Source organism: Orbicella faveolata, unplaced genomic scaffold (genome assembly GCF_042242905.1).
Source record: "Orbicella faveolata isolate gen_17 unplaced genomic scaffold, um_ofav_v1 contig_36, whole genome shotgun sequence".
In the NCBI taxonomy this organism is placed as follows: Eukaryota; Metazoa; Cnidaria; class Anthozoa; order Scleractinia; family Merulinidae; genus Orbicella; species Orbicella faveolata.
Genome location: NW_028301565.1, coordinates 5,532,501 through 5,556,787, shown reverse-complemented (window position 1 = coordinate 5,556,787; position 24,287 = coordinate 5,532,501). Strand labels below are relative to the sequence as shown.

Genomic DNA, 24,287 nt, shown 5'->3' with positions numbered 1-24,287 from the left:
GAATGCAATGGTGCGGTTTGACAGAAAATGGCTTGAAACCCTCTTCAGTCAAATAATGCTTCCAAAGTTCGTATAGTGTGATCGTCCGGGTGAGGGTAGTTCTGAAAAGAACTGTTGTTGGTGACTGACGTTTCGACAACCCGAGCGGAAGTCATCTTCAGAGTCAAGTGAATAGTTTTTGTCGACTGCCAGGCTTCCTGCATTGGTGAGACTGGCAGAAACCTTAACACGAGACTGACTGAACACAAACGAGCCACGAGAAATGGTGATGGCAACAATCACATTGCTGTACATCATCAACTGACAAACCACAACATTGACTGGGACTCTGCTCAGTGCTTAACCTACAGTACAAACTATTTTCAACGACTGACTCTGGAAAGCTGGTACACTAACCTAGAACAAACGCCACTTAACAGATGTCAACAACTACCGGCGCCTTACAAACGACTTATCCATGACGGAAACGAAACCGACAAACGGACTTCCAACAGACCGACTTAATTTGACCAACAATAGACGGACCAAAAACCCACCAATTTGACTAACTGGCAGAAACCTTAACACGAGACTGACTGAACACAAACGAGCCACGAGAAATGGTGATGGCAACAATCACATTGCTGTACATCATCAACTGACAAACCACAACATTGACTGGGACTCTGCTCAGTGCTTAACCTACAGTACAAACTATTTTCAACGACTGACTCTGGAAAGCTGGTACACTAACCTAGAACAAACGCCACTTAACAGATGTCAACAATTACCGGCGCCTTACAAACGACTTATCCATGACGGAAACGAAACCGACAAACGGACTTCCAACAGACCGACTTAATTTGACCAACAATAGACGGACCAAAAACCCACCAACAATAAGACGGATCGAAACTCACAAATGACTGATGACAAACTTTACACGAGTCTTTCAGCCAATACCATCATGGCTAAACTGGACAATCATGTTCAAAGGACCAGACTTATGATATCATCGACTGACAAAAACTATTCACTTGACTCTAAAGATGACTTCCGCTCAGGTTGTCGAAACGTCAGTCACCAACAACAGTTCTTTTCAGAACTACCCTCACCCGGACGATCACACTATACGAACTACTGATACTCCTGGGTTCAAACCATTTACAATGCTTCCAAAGTTGCGATATTTACACTCAAGATAAAGTCTGCATACGAGCTAGATGGCTCATCAGGCCGGAGCTTAACCCGGTTTCCGTAGCATGGAGTGACCAGGAGTATTTCTATTCCCCCTTGGATGGAATGCTAGTCCATCGCAGGGTTATCCCGCAACATTAAGTTTCCCGGTACCCATTTATACACCTGGGTGAAGAGAGGCACTGTGAGAATAAAGTGTCTAGCCCAAAAACACAACGCAATGTTCCCTGCCAGGGCTCGAACCCGGACCGCTCGATCCGGAGACGAGCGCACTAACCATGAGGCCACCGCGCCTCCCTATACTTAAGCTCAACAAAACATTTCCCTAAAAGGAACTGGCTTTCTCTTTTTTCCAGCATTACATGTACATTTTACCATCATACTTTAGTTTCTTGCTTCGCCCTCCCATCAGCCCTTCGCTTCCAATTCAATGGTTCGCCACGTTTGAAGGTCGCTCATGTTTCTTTACATCATTTGCCCCTTATTCTTGGTTTCATACGGTTCTTACTACATTAGCAGAAATTTTAAACTTAGCATTTCTTTACCGCTCTTTTGGCTTCTAACTGATCCTTTGCAGCATCTCTTTTCAGTCTTTGGAGGGCTTTCAAACCTACAAACGAAAGTATCGATTCCACGAAGCTCCTTCGCCTTCGGTATAAATTGGAAGAATCCTGGCCACCGACCTGACTGTCAATTATGGCGTATGATCTGGCCATGTATGATGACACCCTGAGAACGCTACCTAGACCAGAAGCCAGACTCCTCGCGCAATCAAATAGTGCCTCGTAACTTTTCCCTGCTGAAGACTCCTTTTTCAATACTTCGGTCATCGACTGGAGGGCATCTGTCGCCGCTTTCTGAAAATGAATTATCATGGAAGTGTTCAGTCCAGTCAGTCCTGGAACAAATTACGTGGACGAAAGAAACGCCCTGTGTTAAAGGTTGGCTGACTCCCTCAGTGAGCTTCGAGTCTCTAAATGTAATGCACCACACGAATTTCAGTTAGCACCTTTGTTTGTTATGGAAGATAGCTTCGACGAAGTGGAGGTCACCTTTTAACGACGTCATTTTCAGTTGACTCCAAGGGACGATTTCACCCTCGAGAGAAGAATCGACTGAATGTTTTGACTAACGCAGCCTTTACTGCTCAACACGTGGTGTGTCACAGGTGGTTTTTCGTTAAAAGGTGAAAAACGCACTTGATAGATTCGTAAATCCAGCAGTTCACAAAATTAACATTATAGCAATAAGAAAAAAGGTAATAAACACGAAAATAAGGGTAGAAAGACAAACCTGAGCTTCAACGGTAACCTCGCCAATGACAGACGTCGCTTCTGCTATAACGTTTGACGTCTGTTGTACCCTCTCCACAGTCTCCACTCGTATGGCCGATATCTGTTTCACAATACTGGATTTCATCTGTAATAAAGTACTCGTTAAAATGAGATCAATGTTAGGCTTGTAGTTAACGGTGCCAAACATAAGCCGAAGAATTTTTTTACCGCGACAGAATCTTTTTGACTGAAAAAAAAAGGATTGGGGGTTGTTAGATTCCAATTAAATAGGAAAACATGAAGACAGAAGTAAACTTTTAAATAACATTTTTATATATATATGGAGCACCTTTCAATCAAGTGTTGTAGTACCAAACTAATGACAATGGAAAAGCACAGCGAACTTAAAATGAAAGCACTTTGAAACAACTGGAACTTGATGCAAATACAGGTACGGAGGCCTAGCGAGGGAAAACGCGGGCTTTGGTTTTGCGTCTGATTGAATTACCAGGTGGCGAGGTTTTTAAACCAATCACAAAACATAGCCATTCCACGATACGTTCAACGCGCAATTAAAAAATTGGGCTATAGCGGACATAATATCATCACTCTGGTGGACGGAGGCTGCAAGTTGCAAATTTGTGACTTACCTCTTTTCTCTTTTCTTTCAACAGTCCCTGAGTTACTGGCCGAACTTTCTTGTCTTCATCCACAGCCACAATAGCTGCCTTAGCCAGCTGGACTGCACGTGACACATCACCGGACTGAATTAATTTAGTTAACTGACTCTCGTTCCCAGTGGTCAATTCAACCGCTCGTTCCACTAGTTTGTCCGCTTTTAACTGAAGCTCCAATACCTGAGATTGAATTGAAAGAAGCCAAAACATGGCACATTGGTGCCTAAGTATATTTTAATAAAAACGAGTTGCAATTTAATATCACACACAAAAAAATAGTGTTAGCGATTAAGGGCAGTGTACTTAACTCAGTCGATCTCCTACGCAAAGAAAGTAAAAAAAAATACCATACCCACACCCATACCATCCGTTGAAACCTTACCATCCTTAGTTTACAGCAGCATTTTGTCAAGTTCTCTCAACAGCATGTATCAGCTGGCTGAAATATTTAGGAGAGACACTGAGGCTAGACCCCAGACTCCGACGCCCTACCAAATTAAATGAGTACTTGGATTAACTACAAAGTTGCAATTTTGACAAAATTGATTCTTCCCACCTGGACAGGAATCTTCACTTCAGTATACGCGCCAAACATGTCATCCACTCGCACTCGAAAGTCAATGGTAAAGTTATTTGCCTTTGTCCCAGCTGGAAGCTTCGTCTCTACACTGCTTTTTATTCCCTTGTACACCACATTAAGAACACCATCTTCTGTGGTGAAGTAAATGAATTCAAACTGCAGTGGACGATCTGGATCCTCCCAACCACTACACGTAAAGGAAAATGTTGTGTTAAGGGTGATACCAGACAGCGGTTTTACATCGCACTTTCCTCCAGTAGGAGGGCTGTTGGTGGTGACCTGGTACTCGGAACGTCCCGGATGTCCTCCGCGCCGTTGGGCAGTCAACACAAATTTGTACCTCACATTCGGCTCTAGTACTCCAGGGCGAGTGACAAGTCACGGCGAGGTTAATCTTGTCCGAGTTTTGTCTTGCAACGTCTGATCCGGAACCCAATGAGATTGGTTGACTAAGGAGGTTTTGAATAAGGACCAATGATATGTCAGGCTTCTTCCACACAATGAGTCCTTACAGAGTTTTTCTAGTGCTATCCTTCGAGATGGATTCAATTTCGCGTCACAGTTGTCTTTACAGCTGGAAAAGATAGACATTTACCGTTAAAGGGGAAAAATATTTTAAAACTAAAATATATATATAAAAATACTGACTCAGCAACTTACAAGAGAGTAGTTCATGGATGGTGTACATTGAAATGAACGTTTTTCAGAATTGTTGACATCTGTTCAGGGGAGGGTCGTTACTTTGAGGGAGGGTTGTGGGAGAGGAGAGAAATAGGCCTTTTACGGCCTGTCAACCTAGTACAAAACAGGAGAGGTTATAACCTAGGGAAATAATTTAGCATACATTATCATCACTTCTGGTGGATCGCCTGGAACAATAACCACTTCCTGTGTGTAATTTGCTCGTCTCCGGCCCCTCTCAACCACAACTGTTATCAAATACGAACTGTTTTCTACCATGAAGCCGCTGTTTATCTGCAGCAGGGACTCATTAGAGCCTATTTTACCCGCACCAGTCTCATAACATCCTCCGCGACCAAGATCGGACTCAGAAGGACTAGGAATGGCCGAGGTTATTTCGAGCAAATCATCGAGAAGATACTGCATGTTCGTGTCTCTGCACACCCAGGTGAAACGCAGACCTAGAGAAAGAAAATACAACAATACGAGGTATCAGGTTAAAATAAGTAAGCATTACTGTTATAAGTTTCCGCTCGAGAAAGTCAGGGTGTAATACGGAAAGAAATTCAAGATTTTAGGAGGGGGTTAATTTATAGCGTGTAAAGAAGACGCGACCGAACCTCGCAAGAGAAATGTTCTCACCATCCCCACCAAGTTGAATGAAAGGTTTGTGGAACAGACGACAGGGAAAAACACATGTAACCAGAAAAAACTTGCGACAGTTTCAAAATGACGTCGAGTCAAAATGCTTTCATATGAAAATGAATTTTACAAATCTACTTAAGAAAGATAACTCGATAACACACTACGCAACAATGACCGTGTTTGCCCCTATGCGCCCTTTTCCCATGCTCTTAAGCCCGGATCCGTTCACGTGATTTCACCGGAATGGACGACCGCACTTGGTGACCCGAAACAGATTACCTACGTTGAAACAAAGAGTTCCAGGACTACCCAGTTTACCCAGTTGCTGTGAAAGGCAGGATTGAACTTACGGACTTCAGGATCAAACGCATCGGGGTCATGTGACAAGGAAGCATTGAAGATCAAAGTCTTATTGAATCCTCGCTCCACCTTAGTTCCTCCGGCAATGCGTGCAACGATTGGACTGCTGATGACCCGAATGTAACCTTCACCAACACCGAACACTTTCGTTCCTTCCATCTTCACGGTCAGTCGAACTGAGTAGCTCCCAACCGGTAGACTACCCCGTGGTATAAGCAGTTCAGAAGATCCGTTTCTTGATAGGACTTTATCTGAATACAAATGAAACACCTCCCAGTTGAAAATTGTCGCGAAGGAAAGCTCACAATCGAGTTCCACTTCGGAAGGAATCAAAATCTGGTTAGCTCGGCGCACGCTCACAGCTGACGCCACATTTGGTGATAGGCTCGGCAACCTCACAGTTGGACTGCGGCATGGACGCTCTTTTAAGAAATGAAAAATAAAATATAATAATTGAGAAAAAACGTTGTTATTCAACGGTCATCAATGTTTATAGAATCGTAAATGTCATTTAGTTTCGCCAACTTTTGAATTATACATGACTTCGCCTCCCTCCCGCATGAGTCAGAGTTGATAAGACTCGCCATCTTGAAGGTTGCTCATTATCTGGTGGGAAATTGTCCATCTCAAACTCGTTAATACATTCATCAAGTTTAAACAAAGGAAATCATGACCGTGACGGCGTTTGGATATGTGATCTTGGTCAGCATAAAGTTTTACCGTTTTTTTTTTTACCATTTTTTCCTTATAGTTTTCGTTTGATTAAGAAAATATATCAAACACTCAAAGCAGTGTTTGACCACATTTCCAAACACCTCGAATTTCGTCAAAAATACTTCGCTAAGCGTCATATTTTCAACTCTCTTCCCGGTGTTTGGAAATTTGGTCGAACATGGTCTTTTGTGTTTGATATATTTCTTAAAATGGATGAGTACAATTCATATCCTCTTCATATATCGGTTACTCTCCTTTGTTGATCCTGGTGTTTTATTTGCTCTCTCTTACGTGGTCTCGTTCTTGTCTTCGGACACACATTATCACCGAAGTCCTTGACAAGCTGAACATACTCATGAAACTCAAACTCTGTAGTTTGTTTCCTTACCAGCTTTGTAAGTGTCACAATATCCGCCGCTGAACATCTCTTGGCAACTACAGTAAGGTCCATCCTCCACCAAACAAGTCCCTCCATTTAGACAAAGATAATTCTCACAGGGATCGTCTGAAGCATTGAAAAACATCGAAGTTTTGTCAGCCAGTGACAAGTTTCTACTGCCAAAAGGTTTTTCCGAGTTCTCCCAACGTAAGTCGAGCCTTTCGCACACAGATCGGACGATCTGCAACAAAGCTACGAGGGAGTTGGAAAAGTGAAGAACTGGCCAGTGTAGAACAATGTGTTCAAGTGGTTTAATATAACGCCATGTGTTGTGACGTCCCTTGATATTAGGTCCCTGGCAGCTCAATGTTCCAGCAAACATTCAACCGTTTGGCAAAAGCTCATGGGTCACAAAGTACAGTTAGATAACACTGACTTGATGAAAATAAAATGTTTATCTAACAAATTGAAGATAAAGAGACCATGGGATGATTTAATCAATTTTTAAGGGATCGATGAATCTTAACTTACACATTTTCGTCTCGACAAGGATGGGTTCCGAGAAGTCTCCTGAACCGCTACTCGTGAAGGCAGCTACCCAGATCGTGTATACGGTGTTATGCGAGAGCCCGTCTAGAACAGCAGTATATTCGTCATTGCTTGTTTCGCGAACAACTGTCTGGTTGTTCCGTTTCGCCCAGTATTCCACCTTGTATCCATTAAGAACACCATTCTCTGAACCCTCAGCGATTGGGTCCCATTCCACGATAATGGACCTCGAATCTCGGTGGACCAAATGCAAATTAGTTGGGGGAGCACTGGGCACTAAAAAGATGAATACAATACACATCGGTGTAATAAGCAAAAAGGTACCAAAAGTAACGCACGAGCACATCTTGATCGAGATAGGAGAATGAAGACGAAAAAGCTATTTCCGAATAGCTGTTACCTCAGTTTCAAATCGAATCTGAGTTTTGCTTGCACGTTCATTGTTTTGCAAATCAACCTCACGCTCATTTCCATTTGAAAGGTTGTGCACCAGGACTCGTTTTGAAAAAGAGGCAAAAAGCTACACGGAAATGGCTTATTAAATCAGGCACTTCACTTTCAAATTCACTCCATCCTTTCAAAAAAAAAAAAAAGAAAAAAGGTAGACGGTAGACTCCCTGACCATTTGTGAGCGGAGAAGAAGACTTCGAACTGGATAATCAAGCCTCAACGCCGGAAAAGTGAAATATTCACCAATACAAATGCGCGTCAACTAAAAGCAAAGTCGATCTGCGATCTAATTTGAACAAACAATTTTATGTTCAATCTTACCCACTCAGTCTGCAAATCTCAATCCTTCATGAGTTATATTCAACTCAGTTGCTTTACTTTCGTTAAGTGTCTTGCTTGAATGTTTTTCGACACGATCGTTTTTTGTTAGAAGGTTTAATACTGTTGAGATTTATATGATATCTTACCGCCTTCCATAGTTCGCGCTGTAATTGGCACACTTTTGGGCCCTTCACCGATGTTGTTCCTGGCCGAAACGCGAATGACATACAGCGTGTAAGCCTGTAGATCACCCAAAAGAAGTTGCGTGGGAATCTGTGCAGGGAACGAGCGGTAATCATCCGGCTTGTTAGCGTGACTGATGTAAACGTGATGTAGAAGGATTTTCCCATGACGATGCTGTTCCGGAACACTACTCCAACTGACAAGCAAACTTGTAGGACTTGTTGCTTTTGCAGAAACTTGACCAGGTGGTGCAGTAGGAGCTGAAAAAGAGGATTTGACATCACAGTCTGCAGTTTGGATGTGTTTCAGTACACAGCAGGGCCTATCTGAATAATTTAAGACGAAGGTACAGTTTTTATTCTACTAGGATAACTTTCTGCTTCACTAACTATTATTGACTTCGTCACTTAGAACGAAACTAAGAGCCTTTGCTGGAAGATGCAGGTCGGGGGCATTCGGGCAATAGTTATTTCTCTAATCAGTCGGGAACCAGTTCAATATGTTCTTATATGTTACTCACCAGACACAAAAGTCTCGCAGAGGTCACCAACGAATTTCTCAGGACAATGGCAGAGAAAAATCTCACTGGATGGTTTACAGGTTCCGTTGTTAAGACATGGTGAGCTGCGACACATCTCACATCTGTCTTCTCTCAAACGAGAGTTACTTACCACCTGCCATAGTACGTGCTGCAAATGCCTTACTTTTGGGTCCTTCTCCAATGTCGTTTTACCGCCGAAACACGAATAACGGAAACTGTGCAAGCAAGTTTAACACTATTTTTAAGACTTTCTTACCTTCTGCGTCTGTTCGCGTTAATACCATCTTTGCAGGCCCTGCCCCTCCAGAACTCACAGCTGACACATTAACGACGTACGTGGTGTACACGGCCAGGTCTGTAAGGTTTGTGGTATTTGTTGTATAGTTCACACTCACAAACTTGAAATCACTCTTTAAATAAACTGGGTAATAAATAATGTTGTATCCAACGGGCTTTCCTTGAAGATATTGCTTTGGCACGTGACTCCATGTCACTACCAGACTTGTGGAGCTTGTATTATGGGCGGCCACTAGGTCAGGACCTCGAGATGGAGCTGTGGAGTGAGAAGTAGTTGAACGTAGAGGTAGGAAAAAGTATTGAGCTCATTAAGCTAATTTATTAAAAAGTAAAGCGACCTCATGGTAGCTACTGATAAAATTGCACACTTAAGCTCAGTCACAACCCATTTGCCACTAAACTAGTGCTGAGCTCTTCTTGAAACAGAATTTTAAGTTTAACACTATTTTTAAGACTACCTCACCTTCTGCATCTGTTCGCGTTATTGCCATAATTGCAGGCCCCACTCCACCAGAACTCACTGCTGACACATTAATAACGTACATGGTATACACAGCCAGGTCCTCGAGGGTTGTTGTGTTCGTCGTGTAATTCACACTCACAAAATTGAAATCACTCTCTAAATCAACTGGGTAATAAATAATGTTGTATCCAATTGGGTTTCCTCGGAAGTACTGCTTTGGCACGTGACTCCATTTCAATGCCAGACTTGTGGAGCTCGTGTTGTACGCGGTTACCAAGGTAGGAGCTCGAGATGGAGCTGAAGAAATATACAGGGATCAGCAAAAAGTACAGATTTTTTAAACCGGAATCTATGGCATTTTCATTATTTGATAGGAAGCTTGTTCATTGAAACGAGGAAGAAATTATCAGGTATATTTGAATTAAGCGTTTTAATTAGAGGTTTTTAGTCTTCAATAAGCCTGAAAAGGAAAATCAAGAATATTTACTGTAGATATCCTGTAGATTTCCCATTTTCTGACTAGAGTTATTAACCTACCACTTGCCATAGTTCGTGCTGTAAATGCCGTACTTTTGGGTCCTTCTCCGACGTCGTTTACTGCCGAAACACGAATCACGTAAAGCGTGTAGACCTGGAGGTCATTAACATAGCTTTGTGTTGACCCAGATACAGGGACTGTAAAGGAATCGTTCTGTTTATGGGCAAGGCTGATATAAACATTATATTGAAAAATATCTCCATGGCGATTTTGTTCCGGAACACTACCCCAAGAGACCCTCAAACTTGTAGGGCTTGCTGCTGTTACGAAGACTTGACCAGGCGGTGCAGTGGGGGCTGAAAAAGACGAACAAATAATTACCGTTTTGTCTTCTGTCGAGTGTAACGACTGTATAAACGTGTTCTAGATTTTCTTTAGACTACTCACCGGATACAAAAATCTCACAGACGTCACCATAGAATTTCTCAGGACAATCACAGAACACAACATCACCAGATAATTGACAGGTCCCGTTGTTACGACATGGTGAGCTGCGACACGGATTATCTGGAAAATAAAATTCATTGAGTTGAAATATGAAAATGTGAAGGGGAAGTAACTCAATAGGTGAAACTGGAACTATGAATGGAAGACTCATTATTAGAACAGGGAACCACTTTACTTAACAGGACAAGAATGATAGTCTATTTGCACCTGTTGAAGCCAAGGTCGATTTTGCAGGCCCTTTTCCACCAGAACTCACTGCTGACACATCAATGGCATACTTGGTATAAAGATGCAGCTCTGCAAGGGTTGTAGTGTTTGTCGTGTAGTTCACACTCACAAACTTGAAATCACTCTCTAAATCAACTGGGTAATAAATAATCTTGTATCCAATGACCTTTCCATGATAATACTGTTTTGGCACGTGACTCCATGTCACTACCAGACTTGTGGAGCTTGTATTATGAGCGGCCACAAGGTCAGGAGCTCGAGATGGAGCTGTGGAGTGAAAAGAAGTTGAACGTAACTGTAGAGGTAGAGGTAGAAGAGTGTATTGAGCTCATTAAGCTAATTTATTAAAAAGTAAAGCGACCTCATGGTTGCAACTGATACAATTGCACTCTTAAGCTCAGTCATAAGCCATTTGTAACCAGACTCTTGTAGAGCTTTCCTTCAAACCACATTTAATTCGTCATTGGCATTGAATCTTAAGTTTAACAATATACTTAAGACTCCCTTACCTTCTGAGCTTGTTCGAGCCATTGTCATATTTTCCGGCCCCAGTCCTCCAGAACTCACTGCTGACACGTTAATGGCATACTTGGTATAAACATTTAGCTCCGTAAGGGTTGTAGTGTTTGTCGTGTAGTTCACACTGGCAAACCTTATTTCACTCTCTAAATCAACTGGGTAATACGTAATGTTGTATCCAATAGGTTTTCCTTGAAAATACTGCTTTGGCACGTGACTCCATGTCACCACCAGACTTGTGGAGCTTGTGGTGTACGCGGTTACCAAGTCAGGTGCTTGAGATGGAGCTGTAGAGTGAAAGAAGGTTGCAAGTTACTGTAGAGATACGAGAGTGTTGACCTTATTAGTTGAGCATATTTTATCAAAGCAAACCGATGACACGATTGCAACTAATACAACTGCACTTTTGAGTTCAGTCATAAGCTATTCGTGCCCGAAATCTTGTTTAGCTTTCCTTGAAACAGACTCCATGTCACCGCCAGACTTGTGGAGGTTGTGTCTTACGCGGTTACCAAGGCAGGAGTTTGAGAAGGAGCTGGTGGAGAGTAGAAAGATAAGGTAAGAGAGTGTATTGACCATATTAAAGCTGATCTTTATAGCAAGGCAAATTGCTTGTTCAGGTTAACAGAAGTAAATTGTTGCAATCAAACTATTGCAATAGAATAGCACTTGTACGATTATCACATATTTGTGATCAAACCCTTGCTGAAATTTCCTTAAAACTGCATTGGATTTCTTCATTGGCAGTGGATTTTTAGTTTGACGCTTTCTTGAAGACTTGATTACCTTCTGCGTCCGTTCGAGTCATCGCCATCTTTGCAGGCCCCACCCCTCCAGAACTCACTGCTGACACATTAACTACGTAGATGGTGTACACGGCCAGATCCGTAAGGGTTGTAGTGTTTGTCGTGTAGTTAACGCTCACAAACTTGAAATCACTTTTTAAATCAACCGGGTAATAAACAACGTTGTATCCAAGAGGCTTTCCTTGAAAATACTGCTTTGGCACGTGACTCCATGTCACTACCAGACTTGTGGAGCTTGTGTTATGCACAGTTACCAGGTCAGGAGTTCGAGATGGAGCTGGGGCAGTGAGAGAAAGTTGAAAAATTACCGTGGAGGCAAGAGGACGCGTTGACTTTATTACAGCTGATTTATAGAGCAAAGCAAATTTCTTGTTTAGATTTACTTGTTGGAAACAAAGCGTTCTAATAGAATTGCACCTTTAAGCTTATCAACCATTTGCGACTAAACTAGTGCTGAGCTCTTCTTGAAACAGAATTTTTAAGTTTAACACTATTTTTAAGACTACCTCACCTTCTGCATCTGTTCGCGTTATTGCCATAATTGCAGGCCCCACTCCTCCAGAACTCACTGCTAACACATTAATAACGTACATGGTATACACAGCCAGATCCTCGAGGGTTGTAGTGTTCGTCGTGTAATTCACATTCACAAAATTGAAATCACTCTCTAAATCAACTGGGTAATAAATAATGTTGTATCCAATAGGCTTTCCTCGGAAGTACTGCTTTGGCACGTGACTCCATTTCAATGCCAGACTTGTGGAGCTCGTGTTGTACGCGGTTACCAAGGTAGGAGCTCGAGATGGAGCTGAAGAAATATACAGGGATCAGCAAAAAGTACAGATTTTTTAAACCGGAATCTATGGCATTTTCATTATTTGATAGGAAGCTTGTTCATTGAAACGAGGAAGAAATTATCAGGTATATTTGAATTAAGCGTTTTAATTAGAGGTTTTTAGTCTTCAATAAGCCTGAAAAGGAAAATCAAGAATATTTACTGTAGATATCCTGTAGATTTCCCATTTTCTGACTAGAGTTATTAACCTACCACTTGCCATAGTTCGTGCTGTAAATGCCGTACTTTTGGGTCCTTCTCCGACGTCGTTTACTGCCGAAACACGAATCACGTAAAGCGTGTAGACCTGGAGGTCATTAACATAGCTTTGTGTTGACCCAGATACAGGGACTGTAAAGGAATCGTTCTGTTTATGGGCAAGGCTGATATAAACATTATATTGAAAAATATCTCCATGGCGATTTTGTTCCGGAACACTACCCCAAGAGACCCTCAAACTTGTAGGGCTTGCTGCTGTTACGAAGACTTGACCAGGCGGTGCAGTGGGGGCTGAAAAAGACGAACAAATAATTACCGTTTTGTCTTCTGTCGAGTGTAACGACTGTATAAACGTGTTCTAGATTTTCTTTAGACTACTCACCGGATACAAAAATCTCACAGACGTCACCATAGAATTTCTCAGGACAATCACAGAACACAACATCACCAGATAATTGACAGGTCCCGTTGTTACGACATGGTGAGCTGCGACACGGATTATCTGGAAAATAAAATTCATTGAGTTGAAATATGAAAATGTGAAGGGGAAGTAACTCAATAGGTGAAACTGGAACTATGAATGGAAGACTCATTATTAGAACAGGGAACCACTTTACTTAACAGGACAAGAATGATAGTCTATTTGCACCTGTTGAAGCCAAGGTCGATTTTGCAGGCCCTTTTCCACCAGAACTCACTGCTGACACATCAATGGCATACTTGGTATAAACATGCAGCTCCGCAAGGGTTGTAGTGTCTGTGGTGTAGTTCACACTCACAAACTTGAAATCACTCTCTAAATCAACTGGGTAATAAATAATCTTGTATCCAATGACCTTTCCATGATAATACTGTTTTGGCACGTGACTCCATGTCACTACCAGACTTGTGGAGCTTGTATTATGAGCGGCCACAAGGTCAGGAGCTCGAGATGGAGCTGTGGAGTGAAAAGAAGTTGAACGTAACTGTAGAGGTAGAGGTAGAAGAGTGTATTGAGCTCATTAAGCTAATTTATTAAAAAGTAAAGCGACCTCATGGTTGCAACTGATACAATTGCACTCTTAAGCTCAGTCATAAGCCATTTGTAACCAGACTCTTGTAGAGCTTTCCTTCAAACCACATTTAATTCGTCATTGGCATTGAATCTTAAGTTTAACAATATACTTAAGACTCCCTTACCTTCTGAGCTTGTTCGAGCCATTGTCATATTTTCCGGCCCCAGTCCTCCAGAACTCACTGCTGACACGTTAATGGCATACTTGGTATAAACATTTAGTTCCGTAAGGGTTGTAGTGTTTGTCGTGTAGTTCACACTGGCAAACCTTATTTCACTCTCTAAATCAACTGGGTAATACGTAATGTTGTATCCAATAGGTTTTCCTTGAAAATACTGCTTTGGCACGTGACTCCATGTCACCACCAGACTTGTGGAGCTTGTGGTGTACGCGGTTACCAAGTCAGGTGCTTGAGATGGAGCTGTAGAGTGAAAGAAGGTTGCAAGTTACTGTAGAGATACGAGAGTGTTGACCTTATTAGTTGAGCATATTTTATCAAAGCAAACCGATGACACGATTGCAACTAATACAACTGCACTTTTGAGTTCAGTCATAAGCTATTCGTGCCCGAAATCTTGTTTAGCTTTCCTTGAAACAGACTCCATGTCACCGCCAGACTTGTGGAGGTTGTGTCTTACGCGGTTACCAAGGCAGGAGTTTGAGAAGGAGCTGGTGGAGAGTAGAAAGATAAGGTAAGAGAGTGTATTGACCATATTAAAGCTGATCTTTATAGCAAGGCAAATTGCTTGTTCAGGTTAACAGAAGTAAATTGTTGCAATCAAACTATTGCAATAGAATAGCACTTGTACGATTATCACATATTTGTGATCAAACCCTTGCTGAAATTTCCTTAAAACTGCATTGGATTTCTTCATTGGCAGTGGATTTTTAGTTTGACGCTTTCTTGAAGACTTGATTACCTTCTGCGTCCGTTCGAGTCATCGCCATCTTTGCAGGCCCCACCCCTCCAGAACTCACTGCTGACACATTAACTACGTAGATGGTGTACACGGCCAGATCCGTAAGGGTTGTAGTGTTTGTCGTGTAGTTAACGCTCACAAACTTGAAATCACTTTTTAAATCAACCGGGTAATAAACAACGTTGTATCCAAGAGGCTTTCCTTGAAAATACTGCTTTGGCACGTGACTCCATGTCACTACCAGACTTGTGGAGCTTGTGTTATGCACAGTTACCAGGTCAGGAGTTCGAGATGGAGCTGGGGCAGTGAGAGAAAGTTGAAAAATTACCGTGGAGGCAAGAGGACGCGTTGACTTTATTACAGCTGATTTATAGAGCAAAGCAAATTTCTTGTTTAGATTTACTTGTTGGAAACAAAGCGTTCTAATAGAATTGCACCTTTAAGCTTATCAACCATTTGCGACTAAACTAGTGCTGAGCTCTTCTTGAAACAGAATTTTTAAGTTTAACACTATTTTTAAGACTACCTCACCTTCTGCATCTGTTCGCGTTATTGCCATAATTGCAGGCCCCACTCCTCCAGAACTCACTGCTAACACATTAATAACGTACATGGTATACACAGCCAGATCCTCGAGGGTTGTAGTGTTCGTCGTGTAATTCACATTCACAAAATTGAAATCACTCTCTAAATCAACTGGGTAATAAATAATGTTGTATCCAATAGGCTTTCCTCGGAAGTACTGCTTTGGCACGTGACTCCATTTCAATGCCAGACTTGTGGAGCTCGTGTTGTACGCGGTTACCAAGGTAGGAGCTCGAGATGGAGCTGAAGAAATATACAGGGATCAGCAAAAAGTACAGATTTTTTAAACCGGAATCTATGGCATTTTCATTATTTGATAGGAAGCTTGTTCATTGAAACGAGGAAGAAATTATCAGGTATATTTGAATTAAGCGTTTTAATTAGAGGTTTTTAGTCTTCAATAAGCCTGAAAAGGAAAATCAAGAATATTTACTGTAGATATCCTGTAGATTTCCCATTTTCTGACTAGAGTTATTAACCTACCACTTGCCATAGTTCGTGCTGTAAATGCCGTACTTTTGGGTCCTTCTCCGACGTCGTTTACTGCCGAAACACGAATCACGTAAAGCGTGTAGACCTGGAGGTCATTAACATAGCTTTGTGTTGACCCAGATACAGGGACTGTAAAGGAATCGTTCTGTTTATGGGCAAGGCTGATATAAACATTATATTGAAAAATATTTCCATGGCGATTTTGTTCCGGAACACTACCCCAAGAGACCCTCAAACTTGTAGGGCTTGCTGCTGTTACGAAGACTTGACCAGGCGGTGCAGTGGGGGCTGAAAAAGACGAACAAATAATTACCGTTTTGTCTTCTGTCGAGTGTAACGACTGTATAAACGTGTTCTAGATTTTCTTTAGACTACTCACCGGATACAAAAATCTCACAGACGTCACCATAGAATTTCTCAGGACAATCACAGAACATAACATCACCAGATAATTGACAGGTCCCGTTGTTACGACATGGTGAGCTGCGACACGGATTATCTGGAAAATAAAATTCATTGAGTTGAAATATGAAAATGTGAAGGGGAAGTAACTCAATAGGTGAAACTGGAACTATGAATGGAAGACTCATTATTAGAACAGGGAACCACTTTACTTAACAGGACAAGAATGATAGTCTATTTGCACCTGTTGAAGCCAAGGTCGATTTTGCAGGCCCTTTTCCACCAGAACTCACTGCTGACACATCAATGGCATACTTGGTATAAACATGCAGCTCCGCAAGGGTTGTAGTGTCTGTGGTGTAGTTCACACTCACAAACTTGAAATCACTCTCTAAATCAACTGGGTAATAAATAATCTTGTATCCAATGACCTTTCCATGATAATACTGTTTTGGCACGTGACTCCATGTCACTACCAGACTTGTGGAGCTTGTATTATGAGCGGCCACAAGGTCAGGAGCTCGAGATGGAGCTGTGGAGTGAAAAGAAGTTGAACGTAACTGTAGAGGTAGAGGTAGAAGAGTGTATTGAGCTCATTAAGCTAATTTATTAAAAAGTAAAGCTACCTCATGGTTGCAACTGATACAATTGCACTCTTAAGCTCAGTCATAAGCCATTTGTAACCAGACTCTTGTAGAGCTTTCCTTCAAACCACATTTAATTCGTCATTGGCATTGAATCTTAAGTTTAACAATATACTTAAGACTCCCTTACCTTCTGAGCTTGTTCGAGCCATTGTCATATTTTCCGGCCCCAGTCCTCCAGAACTCACTGCTGACACGTTAATGGCATACTTGGTATAAACATTTAGTTCCGTAAGGGTTGTAGTGTTTGTCGTGTAGTTCACACTGGCAAACCTTATTTCACTCTCTAAATCAACTGGGTAATACGTAATGTTGTATCCAATAGGTTTTCCTTGAAAATACTGCTTTGGCACGTGACTCCATGTCACCACCAGACTTGTGGAGCTTGTGGTGTACGCGGTTACCAAGTCAGGTGCTTGAGATGGAGCTGTAGAGTGAAAGAAGGTTGCAAGTTACTGTAGAGATACGAGAGTGTTGACCTTATTAGTTGAGCATATTTTATCAAAGCAAACCGATGACACGATTGCAACTAATACAACTGCACTTTTGAGTTCAGTCATAAGCTATTCGTGCCCGAAATCTTGTTTAGCTTTCCTTGAAACAGACTCCATGTCACCGCCAGACTTGTGGAGGTTGTGTCTTACGCGGTTACCAAGGCAGGAGTTTGAGAAGGAGCTGGTGGAGAGTAGAAAGATAAGGTAAGAGAGTGTATTGACCATATTAAAGCTGATCTTTATAGCAAGGCAAATTGCTTGTTCAGGTTAACAGAAGTAAATTGTTGCAATCAAACTATTGCAATAGAATAGCACTTGTACGATTATCACATATTTGTGATCAAACCCTTGCTGAAATTTCCTTAAAACTGCATTGGATTTCTTCATTGGCAGTGGATTTTTAGTTTGACGCTTTCTTGAAGACTTGATTACCTTCTGCGTCCGTTCGAGTCATCGCCATCTTTGCAGGCCCCACCCCTCCAGAACTCACTGCTGACACATTAACTACGTAGATGGTGTACACGGCCAGATCCGTAAGGGTTGTAGTGTTTGTCGTGTAGTTAACGCTCACAAACTTGAAATCACTTTTTAAATCAACCGGGTAATAAACAACGTTGTATCCAAGAGGCTTTCCTTGAAAATACTGCTTTGGCACGTGACTCCATGTCACTACCAGACTTGTGGAGCTTGTGTTATGCACAGTTACCAGGTCAGGAGTTCGAGATGGAGCTGGGGCAGTGAGAGAAAGTTGAAAAATTACCGTGGAGGCAAGAGGACGCGTTGACTTTATTACAGCTGATTTATAGAGCAAAGCAAATTTCTTGTTTAGATTTACTTGTTGGAAACAAAGCGTTCTAATAGAATTGCACCTTTAAGCTTATCAACCATTTGCGACTAAACTAGTGCTGAGCTCTTCTTGAAACAGAATTTTTAAGTTTAACACTATTTTTAAGACTACCTCACCTTCTGCATCTGTTCGCGTTATTGCCATAATTGCAGGCCCCACTCCTCCAGAACTCACTGCTAACACATTAATAACGTACATGGTATACACAGCCAGATCCTCGAGGGTTGTAGTGTTCGTCGTGTAATTCACATTCACAAAATTGAAGTCACTCTCTAAATCAACTGGGTAATAAATAATGTTGTATCCAATAGGCTTTCCTCGGAAGTACTGCTTTGGCACGTGACTCCATTTCAATGCCAGACTTGTGGAGCTCGTGTTGTACGCGGTTACCAAGGTAGGAGCTCGAGATGGAGCTGAAGAAATATACAGGGATCAGCAAAAAGTACAGATTTTTTAAACCGGAATCTATGGCATTTTCATTATTTGATAGGAAGCTTGTTCATTGAAACGAGGAAGAAATTATCAGGTATATTTGAATTAAGCGTTTTAATTAGAGGTTTTTAGTCTTCAATAAGCCTGAAAAGGAAAATCAAGAATATTTACTGTAGATATCCTGTAGATTTCCCATTTTCTGACTAGAGTTATTAACCTACCACTTGCCATAGTTCGTGCTGTAAATGCCGTACTTTTGGGTCCTTCTCCGACGTCGTTTACTGCCGAAACACGAATCACGTAAAGCGTGTAGACCTGGAGGTCATTAACATAGCTTTGTGTTGACCCAGATACAGGGACTGTAAAGGAATCGTTCTGTTTATGGGCAAGGCTGATATAAACATTATATTGAAAAATATCTCCATGGCGATTTTGTTCCGGAACACTACCCCAAGAGACCCTCAAACTTGTAGGGCTTGCTGCTGTTACGAAGACTTGACCAGGCGGTGCAGTGGGGGCTGAAAAAGACGAACAAATAATTACCGTTTTGTCTTCTGTCGAGTGTAACGACTGTATAAACGTGTTCTAGATTTTCTTTAGACTACTCACCGGATACAAAAATCTCACAGACGTCACCATAGAATTTCTCAGGACAATCACAGAACATAACATCACCAGATAATTGACAGGTCCCGTTGTTACGACATGGTGAGCTGCGACACGGATTATCTGGAAAATAAAATTCATTGAGTTGAAATATGAAAATGTGAAGGGGAAGTAACTCAATAGGTGAAACTGGAACTATGAATGGAAGACTCATTATTAGAACAGGGAACCACTTTACTTGACAGGACAAGAATAATAGTCTATTTGCACCTGTTGAAGCCAGGGTCGATTTTGCAGGTCCTTCTCCACCAGAACTCACTGCTGACACATCAATGGCATACTTGGTATAAACATGCAGCTCTGCAAGGGTTGTAGTGTTTGTGGTGTAGTTGACACTCACAAAATTGTAATCACTCTCTAAATCAACTGGGTAATAAATGATGTTGTATCCAATGGGCTTTCCTTGAAGGTACTGATGTGGCACGTGACTCCATTTTAGTGCCAGACTTGTGGAGCTGGTGTTGTAAGCGGTTACCCAGGCAGGAGCTCGAGATGGAGCTGAAGACATGAAACACACATTCAGCCTTAGTACAGATCATTGGTTGAAAATTGTCTCTTTTTTAGTTTTCTGCCATGTTAAGCTATGAAGATTTCGTGACTGACAGACCAAAATCCTTTAGGTCCTCACTGTTGATGTTCCAGTTTTGATCGTGGAACTGAAATGCCGAATATTGGTATGGCTCCATTGAATTTAAGTGACCTATTTTTATATCAACTTTATAGCTATATAGAAGGTGCTGTAAACCACAATACGTTTCAAGCAGGTTATGACGGTCATAATGATCAATTCATAATGTGGGTTCTGATTATCCATAACAATTAGTCTACAAGTACAAGATATCTATCGACTGACAGTTGACGAGGGAGTGAGTGAGCAAACTAAGCCGCAAATCATAATTGATTAATCAAACATGAAATATCGAGTTTTTAATGACTTTTAATTTTGACCATTAAGCAATAAAAATCCGAGGTCCTTCTGTTGATCGTTCTCCATTGAGGGAATCTGGTTATACAGTAAGGCAAGACTTTCTGATTGTTCACTTCCTTACTTTTTTTCATCGGTCTTCTTGTCAGTGAATTGACATCTCGAGAAAAATCATGTCTTGAGCACTTTTTGTTGTTCATTACTAACACGTTTAAGAACAATTTTTACCTCGATCTGCTTTTGTGGTAACAATGATGCTTTGGAAACTTTCGGGAGGAATCCCTTCAACTGGTAAACCGTGAACTGGAAACACTTTAATAACGTAAGAAGTGTTGCTATGGAGACTTTCGATTAGGGTAGAGTTCACGTTCCAGGCAACGAACTGACTGAAAGAAGTGTTTTGCACCAGAACTTTGTAGCCGAGAATGAAGAGTTCTGGAACTGGATTCCACTCCACACGGACACTTTCGAATGTCAGGTAGGTCGCTTTGAGTCCGGTTAGGTTGGTAACGAAAACTGAATAATAAAACAAGAGAGAGAGAAAAACAAAAAAACAAAAAAAAAAAAAAAACAAGTGAATAAATAGATACGTAAATGATTGACTGACTGAATGAATGAAAGAATGATTGATTGATTGATTTATTCATTGATTCATTGATTCGAAGTGACCAAGCGAAGAAGGTATGGGCAAATGGCTCAATGGGTGAAGGAATGAATGCATGACGTATGCAGGTAATAAGTGAACAAAGTGTGAATAGTAATTGATGCAAAAATTGACCATTCGTTCGATCAGTAGAATGAGGAAGGGCTTCCTTACTTGTGAAGCGGTAAACATCTGTCACGTTTTGTCCTCCTCTTCCTCCCAGACATCCTTGTGAAACGTTAAGCCGAGGTAATGTGGCGGAGACATCTACATAACCAAGACAGTCGCTTCCATTGTGTACAGCAAACACTCTGAGACCACGTGACCAAGCTACAGAGCCACAGGCCTGGACAAAATTGGACCTTTCAAATGGAGCCTTTTGATTCCTCAGCAGGTTAATCAGCTCTTTTTCCACAGAGAAACAACCAATTCGCTCAAGAAACACTTGTAAGAAAGCAAACACATGTTGATTTGGCAGATTAGCTTCCCAGTTTCATATTAAGGAAACTATAAACTGAATAAGTTTGTCCTATTTTCTAATGTTGTCTGTAGCTAGTACTTCCAACGATGGTCGATCACCTTAATGCTTTTAGTCTTTCCTCAATTTAAATATCTCGAAAGTGTTGGGTATGGATAACATGTGAAAGTTTAGTACAGTATACATCTTGAAAGCCGTCCTGTCAATTGAGTTGTTGCGCACCTCAGAGAATGAATACATTTTCTGAATAAGAATCTTCCTCAACGGACCTCTAGTTTGACTTGTTCCTTATAAGAAGACTGTCTTTTCTTTGTCTATGGGTATTGTTCTGACCTCCTGGCGATTAGACGGGTTGTTAGAAATTAAGGATTATGACGCAATATTATAGCGGAGCCCAATGTTTATCAAAATTGGATGGAACCTACAGCACTTGTCGACAATTTAGGTGTACATGCAATTTACTTACCAAAGTGGGGTTTGACGAAGCAGTTTACTACGCCACTAGCTGAATCGCTGTCATAGCAACAGTCACGCAACAAACACTGCTCTTCTGTTATGTTTGGCCAACCACATTCAACTCTACGAAGAGTTATACTTGAATTGCAAAGGCCTGGGGAGAGAACTCTGACGCTGTCACATGCAAGGTTCACTGCATTCCACATTGCATACTTTAAACTTCATTTGGAATGCTTGGTTTTAAGGCTTTTGTATTTCCTCTCAGTGATAAGTTTTCTCGGAATGCGTGGTAAACAAAAGTTGTTTAAGAACTTATCGATGTTGCGTTACAATGAATGTCAAATTACTATCTAATTTCTGTGAGAAATTTCGTTTTAATTTTGACGCAAAATTTTAGTTTCCACATTTCATTTCATATGTACCACTCGGGTGCGCGCATTTACGTATTTGTTTGTTACGAAGAGTAGTGCAGTACGAGACTAATTTGTAGTGTTCAGCAAGAATGCTGCTTGGAAGTCAGTTACGTCAGTGCGTACAAGACCAACGAATACAGATTGACTTTAATACTGATTTTAAGATGGTTGAAAACATTTTCACGCTGTTCTTAACGTATTTCCACCGTTCATTACATAAAAACGACAAAATTAAATAAAACAAATAAATAAATAAATAAATAAATAAATAAAACGGAGTGTTACCTCGCAAAGCTCGTGTGGTCTTCATTGTAATCTTAACCAGGCCTCGTTTTGTAACGTTTCCCAGCATGCCGTTCAGGTCTGGAATGTTACAACTTCTGCCGTACCACCACGCTCCTTTATTGATGCGCGCGCATGATCTGTTCGCCTTGTCATTATCGCGATCCCAGGTGGAGAATGCAGAGTTATTAGCATCCGAAAGAATATCACTTAGGTTGCCTCGATATTTCCCTACATGAAGGTTGTAGTTGTCGAATGGACTCGACACGCGGAAATTATCATATTCAGAAAAAAATGTTTGGTTGCGCCTATCAATGGAAACCGATATCTCAATTCTCAGCATGTGCTCTCCTCTGCGAGTTATACCATTTATGTAAAGATTTCCAAGCCAGAACTCAAAACCGTGTCTGCCGAAACCTTTTTCGTATGAAACCCAATCTCTTGTAAAGTTAACGGAGGCGTTGATGCGTTGTTGAAACACGAGCCATCCACCATTAGGATCACTCATGTCGCACAACGCCTGAATGGGTTTCTGCTGGATTGGATCCTGACCGATGTCCGGTGTGCGTAGATAGTAAATACCATCTGAACGGCGTCCCCGGATAAAAAGAGTCTGGCAGCTCTCGGCTAGGAATGAAATTACACGTTAATAAGTTAGCCTGGTTCAACTCTTGTAAGCCCGTTCCTCCACCTCAGGCAAAGGAAGATGTTTTGAGCGCGAGTCTAACTTGCAAAAGTTACAGGTGACCAGGTGTACCAATGATATTCCAGACTAAACAACCTGATATGTACGTTTTTCAGTCAATTCAAATTTCCTCGGACAGGAGAGACTTTTCTCTCGTCGGGTTTAGTGTATGGGGCGACTGGACTGCTGAATATATTTTCCTGGTCAGTGAGATACGAACTGTTAAATCAGTGTACAGTGAAACCTCTAGTAAGCGGACCCCAAGTTACGCAGACATTTAGCATGGTCCCGAAATTAACGTCTTATATTTCCCTTTATAACGAACCCGTATTCAGCGGACACCTCTATTAAGCGGACGCGGACACTAAAATAAATTGTGTTTGGCTAATTTCTCATGATTGTTAAAAACTTGTATTGAGGGGACACCGGACTGAATTGACAATGTGGCACTGGATTACGTCCTTGAAATAGTCGATTGAATAGTCGATTAAATGTGCCCGTATTATCATTGAGTCTTGAAAGGGTATTATTACAAACAAATTAAAGTTGGTAATGAAAGCTGATGAACTTGAACTCTGGATAGCTTCATTAACAACCTGGAACTTTAGTACAGTACAGAGGAACCGTTGAATGTTAATTGTTAACAAATATTGCGCAATTGTTATAAACATTTATTTAGCGGACACCCTCTAGTAAGCGGACACTTGGGAAGGTCCTGATTGTACCCGCTTAATAGAGGTTTCACTGTACAGTGAAATTTCCTTTTTTTCGAACATCCAAGGAAACGAAACTCGGTTTGAAAAATCGGGTCGTTCGAGAAATCGGGGTTAAAATTACAGTTTCCGACAGAGGAGAGGGAAACGGCTTTTGGTTCGAGTTATGGAGTCGTTCGAAAAATCGGGGATTCGAGACTTCTGTTAGACTATTAATCGAGTTTTGAGCGAGCTTATCTGTTATCTTCTCCACAAACGGCCGAGATTGGCCTT

At 41.4% G+C, this 24,287-nt stretch overlaps 1 protein-coding gene across 1 annotated transcript in view; it reads right to left on the bottom strand.

The window, feature by feature from the left end:
• LOC110050691 (uncharacterized) overlaps positions 1–24,287 on the bottom strand; it is a 38,334-nt gene that overhangs the window by 8,172 nt on the left and 5,875 nt on the right. The window contains 36 exon segments of the mRNA XM_089275283.1: positions 1,722–2,033; positions 2,470–2,595; positions 3,101–3,307; positions 3,684–4,281; positions 4,552–4,849; positions 5,384–5,815; positions 6,496–6,612; positions 7,018–7,311; positions 7,953–8,249; positions 8,787–9,083; positions 9,291–9,587; positions 9,828–10,124; positions 10,216–10,335; positions 10,483–10,770; positions 11,013–11,309; positions 11,809–12,105; positions 12,340–12,636; positions 12,877–13,173; positions 13,265–13,384; positions 13,532–13,819; positions 14,062–14,358; positions 14,858–15,154; positions 15,389–15,685; positions 15,926–16,222; positions 16,314–16,433; positions 16,581–16,868; positions 17,111–17,407; positions 17,907–18,203; positions 18,438–18,734; positions 18,975–19,271; positions 19,363–19,482; positions 19,630–19,917; positions 20,573–20,860; positions 21,162–21,431; positions 21,932–22,075; positions 22,620–23,243. Coding sequence (XP_089131409.1) covers positions 1,722–2,033; positions 2,470–2,595; positions 3,101–3,307; positions 3,684–4,281; positions 4,552–4,849; positions 5,384–5,815; positions 6,496–6,612; positions 7,018–7,311; positions 7,953–8,249; positions 8,787–9,083; positions 9,291–9,587; positions 9,828–10,124; positions 10,216–10,335; positions 10,483–10,770; positions 11,013–11,309; positions 11,809–12,105; positions 12,340–12,636; positions 12,877–13,173; positions 13,265–13,384; positions 13,532–13,819; positions 14,062–14,358; positions 14,858–15,154; positions 15,389–15,685; positions 15,926–16,222; positions 16,314–16,433; positions 16,581–16,868; positions 17,111–17,407; positions 17,907–18,203; positions 18,438–18,734; positions 18,975–19,271; positions 19,363–19,482; positions 19,630–19,917; positions 20,573–20,860; positions 21,162–21,431; positions 21,932–22,075; positions 22,620–23,243 — 10,094 coding nt within the window.